This window comes from Cyprinus carpio, chromosome B24, assembly GCF_018340385.1.
Source record: "Cyprinus carpio isolate SPL01 chromosome B24, ASM1834038v1, whole genome shotgun sequence".
Taxonomy (NCBI): Eukaryota; Metazoa; Chordata; class Actinopteri; order Cypriniformes; family Cyprinidae; genus Cyprinus; species Cyprinus carpio.
In genome coordinates, this window is record NC_056620.1 from 9,430,344 (window position 1) to 9,442,585 (window position 12,242).

Genomic DNA, 12,242 nt, shown 5'->3' on the forward strand with positions numbered 1-12,242 from the left:
ACTTGTGAGATGTCACATAAGTGAAAAAAATTGCAATTACATGAAAGTCATAATTGTGAGAGTCATAATTTTAAGATATACTGCAACACTTACAAAAAGTTTTTGAGAAATATAAACAGTTGTGAGACTGGGTTTCAATTGGGAGAAATAAAGTCAATTATGACAAATAAAGTTACAACTCTGAGATAAATGTCTCAATTATGAGAGATTAAATTGGAATTTTGGGGACTTTTATAATTGCGATATGTCGCAACATTGACAATTAAAGTCACAATTCTGAGAAATAAATACAGTTACAAAAGATATTAATCACAGTTGTAAGATACAAAGTTGCACTTGTGAGAAAAAAAGTAGGAAATGTATAAACAGGCTTCCATGTAAAACATTCATTCATTCTGGATAGAACAAACATTTATTTGGAAATGAATCACTCCATGGCTGTGAGCATCTGTAATGTTTTAATGATCAAAATTTCACACGTGCCATAACATCAACAGTGTTGTTACAATAAATACAAAATGTAAGTAGTAAGATATCATTAGATGTAGGTTACATTTACAATGAAGAACATTCATGTATTTACACACAGTCATTTTGATAAAGTTTATGCTTTAACTAGAACAGTAAATACATAATATCCTGCCTTCATTTCCCAAAACATTATGGTGGGTGCACAGTCCACATTTTGGCAACAATACACAGCCTAAACTTCTATTTTGGGAGATAAAACCCTAAAAAGTCAGGACTTATCATGTTGCCAGATATAAACTGATATTTTCACATCAGTGAATGACAACAGTTAAGAAAATGATGAGATTGTGATCACTTTCCGCAAAAACGTAAGTGCTATATAGTCTCACAAAATATCTATGTCTCATTAATATCTCTTTAAATACTAAAAATGAAATGTAATCAATTAATATTTTAATAAACATTTCAGTATCATTTTATTTATAGCATTTTTTTTACAAATAAAATATGGATTTCCTTTGTGTTAATCACTGATTGTCAAAAACAAAAATATTCCTAATTTTGGTGTAAATTTGAACTGCAAATGCCATGAAATACTACTGAACACATTGATACAGAAATATCAACATGAATTGGAATTTTGTCATCAATACTGAATGCTTTAATTGGTACAGTAACATCTCCAGTACAAGACCTGTTCATGATATACAGATACACAAACATACACACACACACTCATACACACGTTATATAGTCTCCCCTGAGGCTACGTTGTGCATGACTATCTTAAATTCATAAATTAAGGCCGAGCGTTTAAACATCAATAATATTTCAAACAAACATTAACCACAGTAGAAGGGCTCTAGTGCATAATAACTGGAACTAAGAGTTTAGTTAATAAGATAAACACCTACAGGATCAAACTAAAGCCAATGCAACTGAACTGTCTATGAAAATAGAGAATGGCTGCACATTGGCTGCTGGGAAATTAATATCAGTATATATATTTATATAGTGATGTGTCTATCCACAGTGAAATATTCTGAGAAAGAAAAAAGAAATAGCTCTGTTTATTTAACATATTTAACAAGTGCAAATTAGTATTATCAGTTATTGAAAAATATGAGACAGTGCAGTTAGGTTTTGACTAGTATTGAGTAACCTGTCAGTGCAACTATGATGCAGCGCTGTTTACAAATCAATTACATGAGCAGCACAAGAGTGTGATTCAATGGTTAAAGTAGGTTTCCTTAAATAGAAATAATAAACTGATGTTATGTGCTCTGCATTGATACGTGTGTTTACTTGCACTGTCTCCGCAGGGTTGCTGAAAGTATATACACCTTTGTATAAATAAAAACAAAGAGATTAGCTGATCTATATTGTAAAGTATCAACTGTGCTACATATCGGTTGAAAAAAAGAGATGCCTTCAGGTAAATTAGGAAGCACTTGGGTACATGCACTTGATGTGGAAAACACACACACACACACACATACACACACACACGACTGATTTGGCCGAGGATAAAGACTATCATGCTTGTGATTATAAACGTAATGAATAAATTACTCATCAAAATTTGAGTTTTGAACTAAAATGTGTATGTATTACATTTATCGAGCTGTGACATTGCAGTTATATAATTTAAAATGATATTTTAAGCATTACTGAAAGTCAAAAGCAATGGTAAAGAGGAAAATGATGGTCTGCAAGTTTAAATGTGTTTATCCGGGTCTTATAAATACTGATATTTTACTTTATATTCATTTATACAAACATTTATAGACATAGACATATATACATATATACATGTATAGACATATATACATATATACATGTATATATATATACATATATACATATATATACATGTACATATATACATATATATATATATATATATATATATATATATATATATATATATATATATACATACACACAGATATGTACATTATATATATATATATATATATATATATATATATATACACGAATATATTGAGGCGCTATATTAGTAAGCAGACAGGAAGGAGTTTTATAATTCATCATTTATATATTTACAAAATATGCTAAATAATATGCATTTTGTAAAAGAATCTTATGCCAAGTTCAACAAAATGTCCTAACAGGGCACGATGTGATGAGTTTACTGCCACGATAATTTGCCCATACTTATGAGAAACTGCTGAGTGACGTAACATTATCACAGCCAATCAGATGTTTAATGTTAAGTTATGAAGAGCAGAATAAACCAAAGAGATTTCACAGTGGGCGGAGCTATTTAATGCCATAGAATTAGAAAATGTCCTGTCTTGTTGTGGCCGTTCACATTGACAGCAATGTTATTGCTGGATGAGTCGTTGTTTAAGTTAAATAAGCCATAACAATGTTAAAATATAGTTGTGACCTGTCTAGGTAAGATATAAAGTCACAATGTGAGAAATAAAGCACAACTGAGAAATAAAGTTGAAATTTATGATATAAGTTTTCAAACTTACATTCAGCCACAGTTAAAGAAATAAAACCCTCCTGATATATAGGGTCACAACTGTGATATATATATATTTATTATGAGAGTAAAACTAATAAAATCACAATTACGATAAAAACTAGTGCTGTGAAACGATTAATTTTGTTTACATAATATGTGTGTACTGTTTATTTATTATGTATATACAAATATACACACATACAATATATATTTTGAAAATATTTACATGTATATATTTATATTTATATAATTTATATTATATATAAATATATTTAATATATAAACATAACATTTTTTTCTTAAATATATACATGCATATGTGTATTTATATTTCCATAATAATTATACACAATAAACACATATATTATGTAAACAAAAACTTTTATTTTGGATGTGATTAATCGCGGTTAATTTGACAGCAATAATATAAAATATAAAATTATCACTTAAAATTGAAAAAAAATTTTAAAATGTTAAGTAAATTCACAATTATGAGAAAAAAAAATTCTTGCGATATACAGAATCACAAATGAGGTATACTAATTATGCGACTTATATAAAAAATATAAAAACGTAATTGCGAAAATAAAGTCACAATTACGATATGTCAATATATTATCACCGCAATTATAAGAGTAAAGTCTCAATTAAAAGATATTAAATATCTTGTGATATATGGTCACAATTGTAATATATTGTCAGACTATGACACATGAAAACGCAAATGCGAGAAACAGTCATGATTATGTTATCACAATTAACACCTAAAACCATAATCACATTACGTAAAATCATAATTATGAAAAAAAAAAATCTCTTGTGATACACTGTTAGAATCTTAAACGTAATTGTGAGAAATAGTTATAATTACGATAAAAAGTCGCAGTTAGCATACAATTATAATTACGCTAAGTCATAACAATCACAATTATGAAATAAAAATTCACAATGGGTCACAATTGTGGATTTATAGATTGTGAATATTTATTTCATAATTGAATTACACATCACTTCATCGCCGTCAGTGTGAACGGGGATTAATGCTGAATGAAATCCCTGACTGCGTATGTAACGTTTCACAACGTGACACATTGCTAATTTATGAATGACTAATGAATCCGAGCATGTTCTGACAGCGCTTCTGTCAAGTGGTGACAGATAAACGTGTCACATTTGATAGATACAATGGACATCTATGTCAGTCATACAGGTGAGTAGCACTGCTGAGGGGAGATGATAGTGAGCAGACGGGAAAGGAGATAGGATGGTTTGAGAGGACGGGAGAGGATGACCGAGTGGGAGGTTGAAAAATATGAGAAGAAAGAAGAGAAGAGGTGGTTTTTCCATTCTATCCCCTGATACTGAAAACAGAACAACCTCGCCCTGTCTCAGAGGTGCAGGGTGACATGTGAGAGATACATGTACTAAAAGCCTGACACGCACATTTACATACATACACACACTGAATTTGTGGCTACATTGGCGTTAAAATCTTTAGAAGTGATCGGTATGTTGCCCTTTTAGAAGTTATGTCCTCTTTGAGAACACAAAACATTGCCCTTACACTGCAAAAAACTACAAATGAAATAATAAAATTCAGCAGTGTGCATTATTTGGGTAGTAATATCAACAGACATAATAATATGTTGTATTGTATGCATGAATATATATTATTGGTTATTTTAACAATTAAATATAGAGTGTCTAATAGAAATATTAAAAGTCTTTGGGAGTTTAACAAGGGAGCTACATCGCAAATGGCAGGATGGAGGAAGAGAGTAAAATTAAGTCGTAAATACATACAGTAGAAGCCCACAGTGAAGAAACTCTCCTTTACACAAGAAAAGAGGTGTGATTATGTTACAGCTACCCTGCCTTTGTCATTCAGTGCTATTGTGTTATGGTTGAAGATGTGTGTGTGTCTATTTAGGCTTCTGAGCACCCGGATTTCAGTGTTTATAATCGTGTTTGGGCCTCTGGGATGTATATTTCGATGCTGTCCGCGCATTCTGTAGCAGAGTTCTGGCGCTGAGAGGCAGCAGCGCGTTTAGCCGCTAACAGCCGCTTACGGGCCTCCAACCGCTGGGAGCCCTCCAAAGACCGGTCTCTCACTAGCAGTACGGGACCCCTCCTCGGCTTCCTGGGTACTGGAGGGGGCACGCGCCTCTCCTGGACAGCAACAACAAACTGGTTAGTGCCACTCCTTGACGTAACACAACACTGCTAATGCATGCAATTGTGGGGTCATCTTTTGGGTCATCAGCAATATTTAGTTGTTTTTGAGTGCCAGGCATCAGCCAAATACATTAAGTGAGATCTTAGCCATTTTTGCCAGCTAGGAGTTCAACCCATTTGGCATGAGATGAACGGGACCACTGGATGTAAAGCACATGCAGCGTGCAATTTGGGAGCATCGCCTCAAAACCAGATCACTGTCAAACACAGAACAAATAAAATAATAAGAAAATGAACAAAACAAATCAGATCAAAGCATAACACATGCAACGTTCATAAATAAAATAAGGTAAACATTAAAATAAAATATTAAATAATGAAGCAATAGACCTTAGAGTCAGAGTACATGCCATATTTAATCGAATGCAAATACAGAAAACTGTCCAGTCAGTACATTAGTGCTGAAATTTTAAATAAGGTACTAGTTGCTCTTTTCCATACAACTCCTATTAATAGGAACTGGATCTGTGGAGCTTTAAAAATGACACAAAAGCACCATAAAAGCATTGTTAAAGTAGTCCATGTAACTTGACATCTGCCCTAGCACTCCTTGGCTTGTTCATAAGAATTTATGAGAGAAGTAGTTATGTCCGAATTACAAACAAGTCATTATTTTTATTCCTTTTAATGAGCATTTGGTTCATTTTTAAGACATAAACAAGTTAACAGACAAAAACCAGTTCACAACAATGATCCAAATGATTTGGTGACAATTTTGACTGATTCGTTTCTCAACTCAGTGGCTCAGTTTCTGATGGCAGCAGTTAATAGCTCATATAATGACTCTAATTTTGATCTTTTCCTGACTCAAAGCTATCGTATGACTACAGAAGACAAGGAATATAATGCGCGAGTTATTTGGACTACTTTTGTAATGCTTACATGCTGTGTTTGTGCCCTTCTTTAAAGGGTGCTCCACCCCAAAATGAAAATTTTCTCATTAATCATTTACCCCCATGTCGTTCCAAACCCGTAAATGCTTCATTCATCTTTGGAACGCAATTTAAGATATTCCGGATGAAAACCGGGAGGCTTGTGACTGTCTCATTCTCTGCCAAGTAAAATACACTGTCAAGGTCTAGAAAAGTATGAAAGACATCGTCAGAATAGTCCATCTGTCATCAGTGGTTCAACCGTAACGTTATGAAGCTACGAGAATACTTTTTGTATGCGAAGAAATCAAAAATAATGACTTATATATAATATTATAATAATATTATATATATAATAACGATCCTTGTGTACGCAGTTTGCATTCAGCGGATGTTCTCCAAAATGGCGCTACGGTGATGCAGACAGAAACAGAGACAAATTGTTGAATAAAGTCATTATTTTTGGTTTCTTCACGTACAAAAAGTATTCTCGTCGCTTCATAACATTACGGTTGAATCACTGATGGCAGATGGACTATTCTGACGATGTCTCATACTTTTCTGGGCCTTGACAGTGTATTTTACTTGGCAGTCAATGGGACAGTCACAAGCCTCCCGGTTTTCATTCAAAATATCTTAAATTGTGTTCCGAAGACGAATGAAGCTTTTACAGGTTTGGAACAACATGGGGGTAATTTTCATTTTGGGATGGAGTATCCCTTTAACCTTGAAGGCCTCAGGCTTCATTCATTTTTGATGAAAGAGATAATTGTACAATTAGTCAAAACAGTTCATTTGGGGGAAAATATACCAGTTTGGAACAAAGTGAATAATGACAAAATTTCAATTTGGGAGAAATGTTCACAGTCTTGTTTTTGTTTGCATCAATACGGCATCTACTCTGACATAAATCAAACAGTTACAATACACCAATAATTCATCTTAAGCCATTTTTAACTGTAGTTTCTTAGCCATTTTTAGAGAGTGTGTAATGCATCTGAATTTGTGATGTAAAATCTGTACCTTTCTCTCAGGAGGCTCCAGTGCTTTCCAGTTGTTAGCTTTCAGCTGGTGCAGCTCATCAAACTTCAGGCTGATGTTCTCAATGGACAGCTGCAGCATGTCCCAGAATCCTGCCAGATCTTGAGACACGGGCCGTGGGTGGGCATTGGGATTCTGACAGCCAGAGAACAGATTATACACAAAACATCTGTTAATTTGAAAAAAAAGAAAAGAAAAAAAAAAGAAAAAAAAAACATAATATCAATTTGGGTAATACTGATTTAATACTGCTCAGGGTAACATTGCCACTTGGGGCGAAGCCACCAAGTGCAGCTCTGCTCTGATTGGCTGATGGATGTGTGCACCATACATACCAAGTTTTCTTCACAGAGCTCCCGGAACTGCTGAAATTTCTGCGACATCAGCAACTGAGCGCTACCCACTGCACTACGAATCTTGCCGAGAACTAAACACAGACAAAAAGAATAGAGAATCAGCTGTGGAAAACAAGTTTAGTAAAAGAAAACTGGATTAAGTAGCTTGAAAAGTTCAGTATGAGATATTCTACGCAAGTAACACATTAGTGAATGTGTGTGTGTGTGTGTGTGTGTGTGTGTGTGTGTGTGTGTGTGTGTGTGTGTGTGTGTGTGTCACAAAGGCTTAGACACTCAGTTAATGTTTAAATGCTCTCTCTTTGAAGTGAGAAAGGGTCATAAATATCTAAGGCTTGGGAACCCAAATGCAGGAACCAGAGGAGCAGGGGGAGTGTTTACCATGCACACCAAACAAACACCCGCCAACGAGTCAAGACACTCACACACACACACACATACATATCAAGAATGTGATGGAAAAATATAGATTAAGAGGGAAAAAGAGTAAATAGCATATCAGATTACCAAACAGGGTTGAATTCTCTTAAATGAAGCTAATGTTTGCCATGCGGGGGTCATATAAAGGATTTTGCTGTGGCCCGAGGAGAGACAGCAGCGTGTCTCTGTGGATTGGGGCCATGAGGCAGTTTAAACAGAGATCCGACTAAATGAACTCGCTCTGTTTAACATATGCAACAGCAAGAGACCATATGGCAAACAATGTGCTGTCATCGGACAGATTAGCATATTTTATGTATTCAGGGAAAGAGGGAAGGGTTAGAGAAGAGAGAAAGTGGAAGGAGACAGATATAGAAACAGTGAGAGGAAAAAGAAAATATACAGAGAAAGAGGGAGCGAAAGAAACAAGGGAGACGGGTGGCTCCCTGCTGGTAGAAATGTCTGGTATGTGAGAGGGAGACAGACAGGAGATAGATGAACAAGCAGGCTTTGTAACTGACACGAAGATGGTCACTGCGCCCGTGTGTGGGTGTGTGTGCTTGAGCAGGGAAAAGGCGGGAAGTGGGATAGAAAGAAAGTCTGGCCGGAGGTAACCAGACTGTGAAATGACCTTGTGCACTGGTAGTTTTGTTAAAGTGGCTGATTATTCTCCAAATGACTTAGACACAGTCTGTACAAATGTCACTCTAGTTTTGCAACAAAATGACTACTTGACTTTAAAATAACATGGTGGAATTGGAAATTCATTGATTTAGCTACAAAAGCCATTTTGCTAAAATTACTTTCCTGTATAGTGTAGAATAACTCAGGAAATTGTGAGCTGCCCACATAGAAAGAATTTATCAAAGATGCATTTGGAATGTTAAACCGAACATGCAAATCTCCCAAAAAAGTGATATTGAATTGAAAATTCGAGAAATGTAATGCTGTTGAAATTAGCCTATTATGACAAAAATGCTGTTGAATCAGACATTTTAAATGAGTCTACAATGACCCAAAATGCAACTGATTTGAACAATCTAAATGAGTCTTCAATGACAAAATGCTGTTGAACCGTATTATTAAAAAGATTCTACTGTGACACAAAATGCATTTGAAATGAACATTATAATGCCTAAAAATGCAGTTAAATAGAATATTCTAAACAAGTCTTCATTTACCCTAAATGCAGTCGAATCTAACATTTTAAATGAGACTATAATGCACAAAATGTTGTTGAATCGAACAATCTAAATGAGTCTTCAAAGGGCAAAAATGCTGTTGAATCGAACATTCAAAATAATTTTACAGTGACCAAAATCGCAGTTGAACATTCTAATGCTCAAAAATGCAGTTAAATCAAACAATTTAAATGAGTCTATAATGCCCAAAATATTGTTGAATCGAACAATCTAAATAAGTCTTCAGTGACCCTATCTAACCTAACGTTTAAAATTATTCTACAGTGACCCAAAATGCAGTTGAATCGCACATTCTAATGCCCAAAAATGCAGTTAAATCAAGTTTTGTAAGCGAGTCTTTAATGACCCAAATGCAGTGGAATCGAACATTCTAAGTGAGTGTACAGTCTACAGTGACCCATCGAAAGTTCCACAACATCTATAATGAATGCCTAAAAATGTTGTCTAGATAGGCAGCCTACTACTTTTTTGATAGTCATTATCTCAGAGTTACTCACTGTCTTCTGGGAGCTCATTGTCTCTCTCATCTTGCTCCATCTGTTTGCACCACCCCTCCATCCTCTTCACCTCTGCTTGCAGCAGTTTTAGAAACCAACGTCCATCCTGCGGACACACGGACCCTGACACCCCACTCGCATATTCCTCCTCCGTGGCTCCATCCATCCAGGGGTCTGGAGGGGGCAGAATGGAGGGGTCAAAGCCCACGTCGGTGTAGTCATCTTGGACACAGGCAATGTAGTGGTTCCCAGAGCCCTGGATGCTGACAGTAGAAGTGGCTGAATCTCGGGATGGCTGGCGAACAATGGGCCCCTGGTTGGTCTGTGTAAACTGGTCATCATCAAGACCCTCCAGAAGATCAAGATCAGCTTGGACGGCAGTGGTGACACTGTTGGAGCGTGTAACTCTGCGGTAGCTGGAAAGAAAAGATGAACCATGTTGAATAGTTTGTGTTCAAACTGTTGACCAAAATATGGTGAGAAAATATAATAAGGTTTTTATGGACAATTTCATTAAGTCTCTTTGGTTCACCAAGGCTGCATGTATTTGATTAAATATGCAGTAGAAACATTAAAGTTGTGAGATGTTATACCAATTGAAAATAATTTATTTAATTTATTCCTGTGATGGCAAAACTGAATTTTCAGCCATACATCCAGTGCATAGTCTATTAGTTTTATTCTATTAATGCTTTTATTAATAGAAAGTCAATTTAAAGGATAACATTAATTTGAAATATTAATATTTTGTAACTGTGTTTTTAGTGTCTATTTCAATCATTTAATGCATCCTTACTAAATAAAAGTATTAATTTCTTAGTGGTAGTGTATATTTTTCAGAATGTTATTTTACAAAGTAAAAAAAAATGTTATAATGGTAAAATGTGGTTTATAAGAAAATACAATTTTTATATAGTGTGAATAGAATCTATCCCTATTTGCAATTAGTGTAAATAGCATATCACAAAAAATACTGCTATTTTCCCTTAGTGTAAATAGAACTCATTGCTATTTACACTTAGTGTAAATAGCATCTATAGCATTTAGTGCAAATAGCCGCTGCCAAAAATTAAATCATTAAGAAATGTAATAAAAATATAAAACATACTGTAGCCAAAAATTCCATTAAAATGAAGTATAAACATGCCTATGATGCTTAAAAAATGCTGTGAAATGAAATGTTACCAATGCCCCATAATACTGAAAATGCTGTAAAAACTAACACTTCAAATACTTAAGATAAAAAAAAAAAACAAGTAAATAAATAAATACAGTAACTGACTTGTAATTTTCTATTAAAACGTCCTTCTAGGTAACTGTAGCCCATGATATCAAATACAAGTGTAACAAACACACAGACACACACCTGTAGGAATAGAGAGGGATAACATATCAAAGCGATCTGGCTTAGATCAGCTACTCTGTGTTTGCCTGGTGTGTGTGTGTGTGTGTGTGTGTGTGTGTATTGGAGATGTAGGACACCTGCTCTATTCAGGTGCACTGAAGCACACTGACATCTCTCACCATACCCTGAGTGTGTGTCGGCTGTGTGTGTCTGTGCATCTGAGCGTTTGAATTTTGGCTTATTAGAAGGCACAACACAGAGAATGATAGCAAATACAGGCCATAAATTGTGAGGATTTTTTTTTTTCATGAACTGAACAATCATTATTTCCACCCATCCTTCCAATAATCTGTGTCTGTTCTCCATCACAACATACTGAGTTCTGATATCTTTTTTAACCATTTGTTTCCTATTATAAAGACCATTTTAGATTGTTAACGTGTGTGTGTGTCAGAGAGGCCTGTTTCATATCAGTTAACTACTTCCTGTAGAGAGGAAGAGAGACAAATAAAGGGCACACGAGAAAGAGAGAGAGAAGAGTGAGTATTCATTTCTTGTTCCGCTCATATGGTAGTAATCATTGCCTTCTGTAAATCATATCATAAGAAAGCGTTTGTGTGTGTGTGTGTGGTTCTCATGTTCATAGTTAAATGTAACTATGGCAGACTGTTTTACAACAGATTCTTTTTACATTTGAACCTTAAATACATAAAGTGGCCACCAAAATATCTGGAAACTTCAGCCACAAATAAAAAAGGAATACATTTCATTGTATTAGATGACAAAATATTAAACCAAATGGCAATAGCAAGAACTATAAATGACAAAACAATATGCCTAAATGAGTTAACTATTTCATCATTGTCCATGATGATGATCAAACCCTGACTTCATACATCCACTCAAAATCACACTGATATCAGTTTACCATGGTACCATGACTGGAAATTGTGTCATAGCCAGCCAATCAGGTTGAATCTGGATTTTCCATTTATGCACGAGATGGTCTGTTTGAGGCTGAAACTAACCTATGGTGGACTCAGAGATTTACATATTACCCAAAGCTATCAACAGACACAAGAACACCCACGCACATTCATTTTCAAAGCCACTAAGACCACCACAGCACCAAAACCTCTGAGGGGTGTGACTCGGAAGACACCAGTGTCAGAAGTTCACTTTTTTATGATTACCCGACAAGAATTACAAGAAATATGGCATATTTACCTTTAATATGTTGTTTATCTCATATCTATCTATCTATCTATCTATCTATGCACCTCCCCAGAGCAAAAGAAGCCAGACGTGA

At 34.9% G+C, this 12,242-nt stretch overlaps 1 protein-coding gene across 12 annotated transcripts in view; it reads right to left on the reverse strand.

Moving 5' to 3' along the window:
- Positions 1-3,362: 3,362 nt before the first annotated feature.
- Positions 3,363-12,242, reverse strand: part of LOC109077236 (disks large-associated protein 1-like) — a 123,447-nt gene continuing 114,567 nt past the window's right edge. For 10 of the 12 annotated variants that reach the window (XM_042751578.1, XM_042751575.1, XM_042751574.1 and 7 more), the window contains 4 exons: positions 9,589-10,004; positions 7,452-7,543; positions 7,099-7,251; positions 3,363-5,137 (listed from right to left, as the gene is read on the reverse strand). In XM_042751578.1, the coding sequence (XP_042607512.1) occupies positions 4,925-5,137; positions 7,099-7,251; positions 7,452-7,543; positions 9,589-10,004 (874 nt within the window). In that variant the 3' untranslated portion in view covers positions 3,363-4,924. Of the gene's footprint in view, positions 5,401-7,098; positions 7,252-7,451; positions 7,544-9,588; positions 10,005-12,242 lie in introns of all 12 variants that reach the window. The other 2 variants (XR_006158392.1, XM_042751579.1) reach the window with 2 other exon arrangements.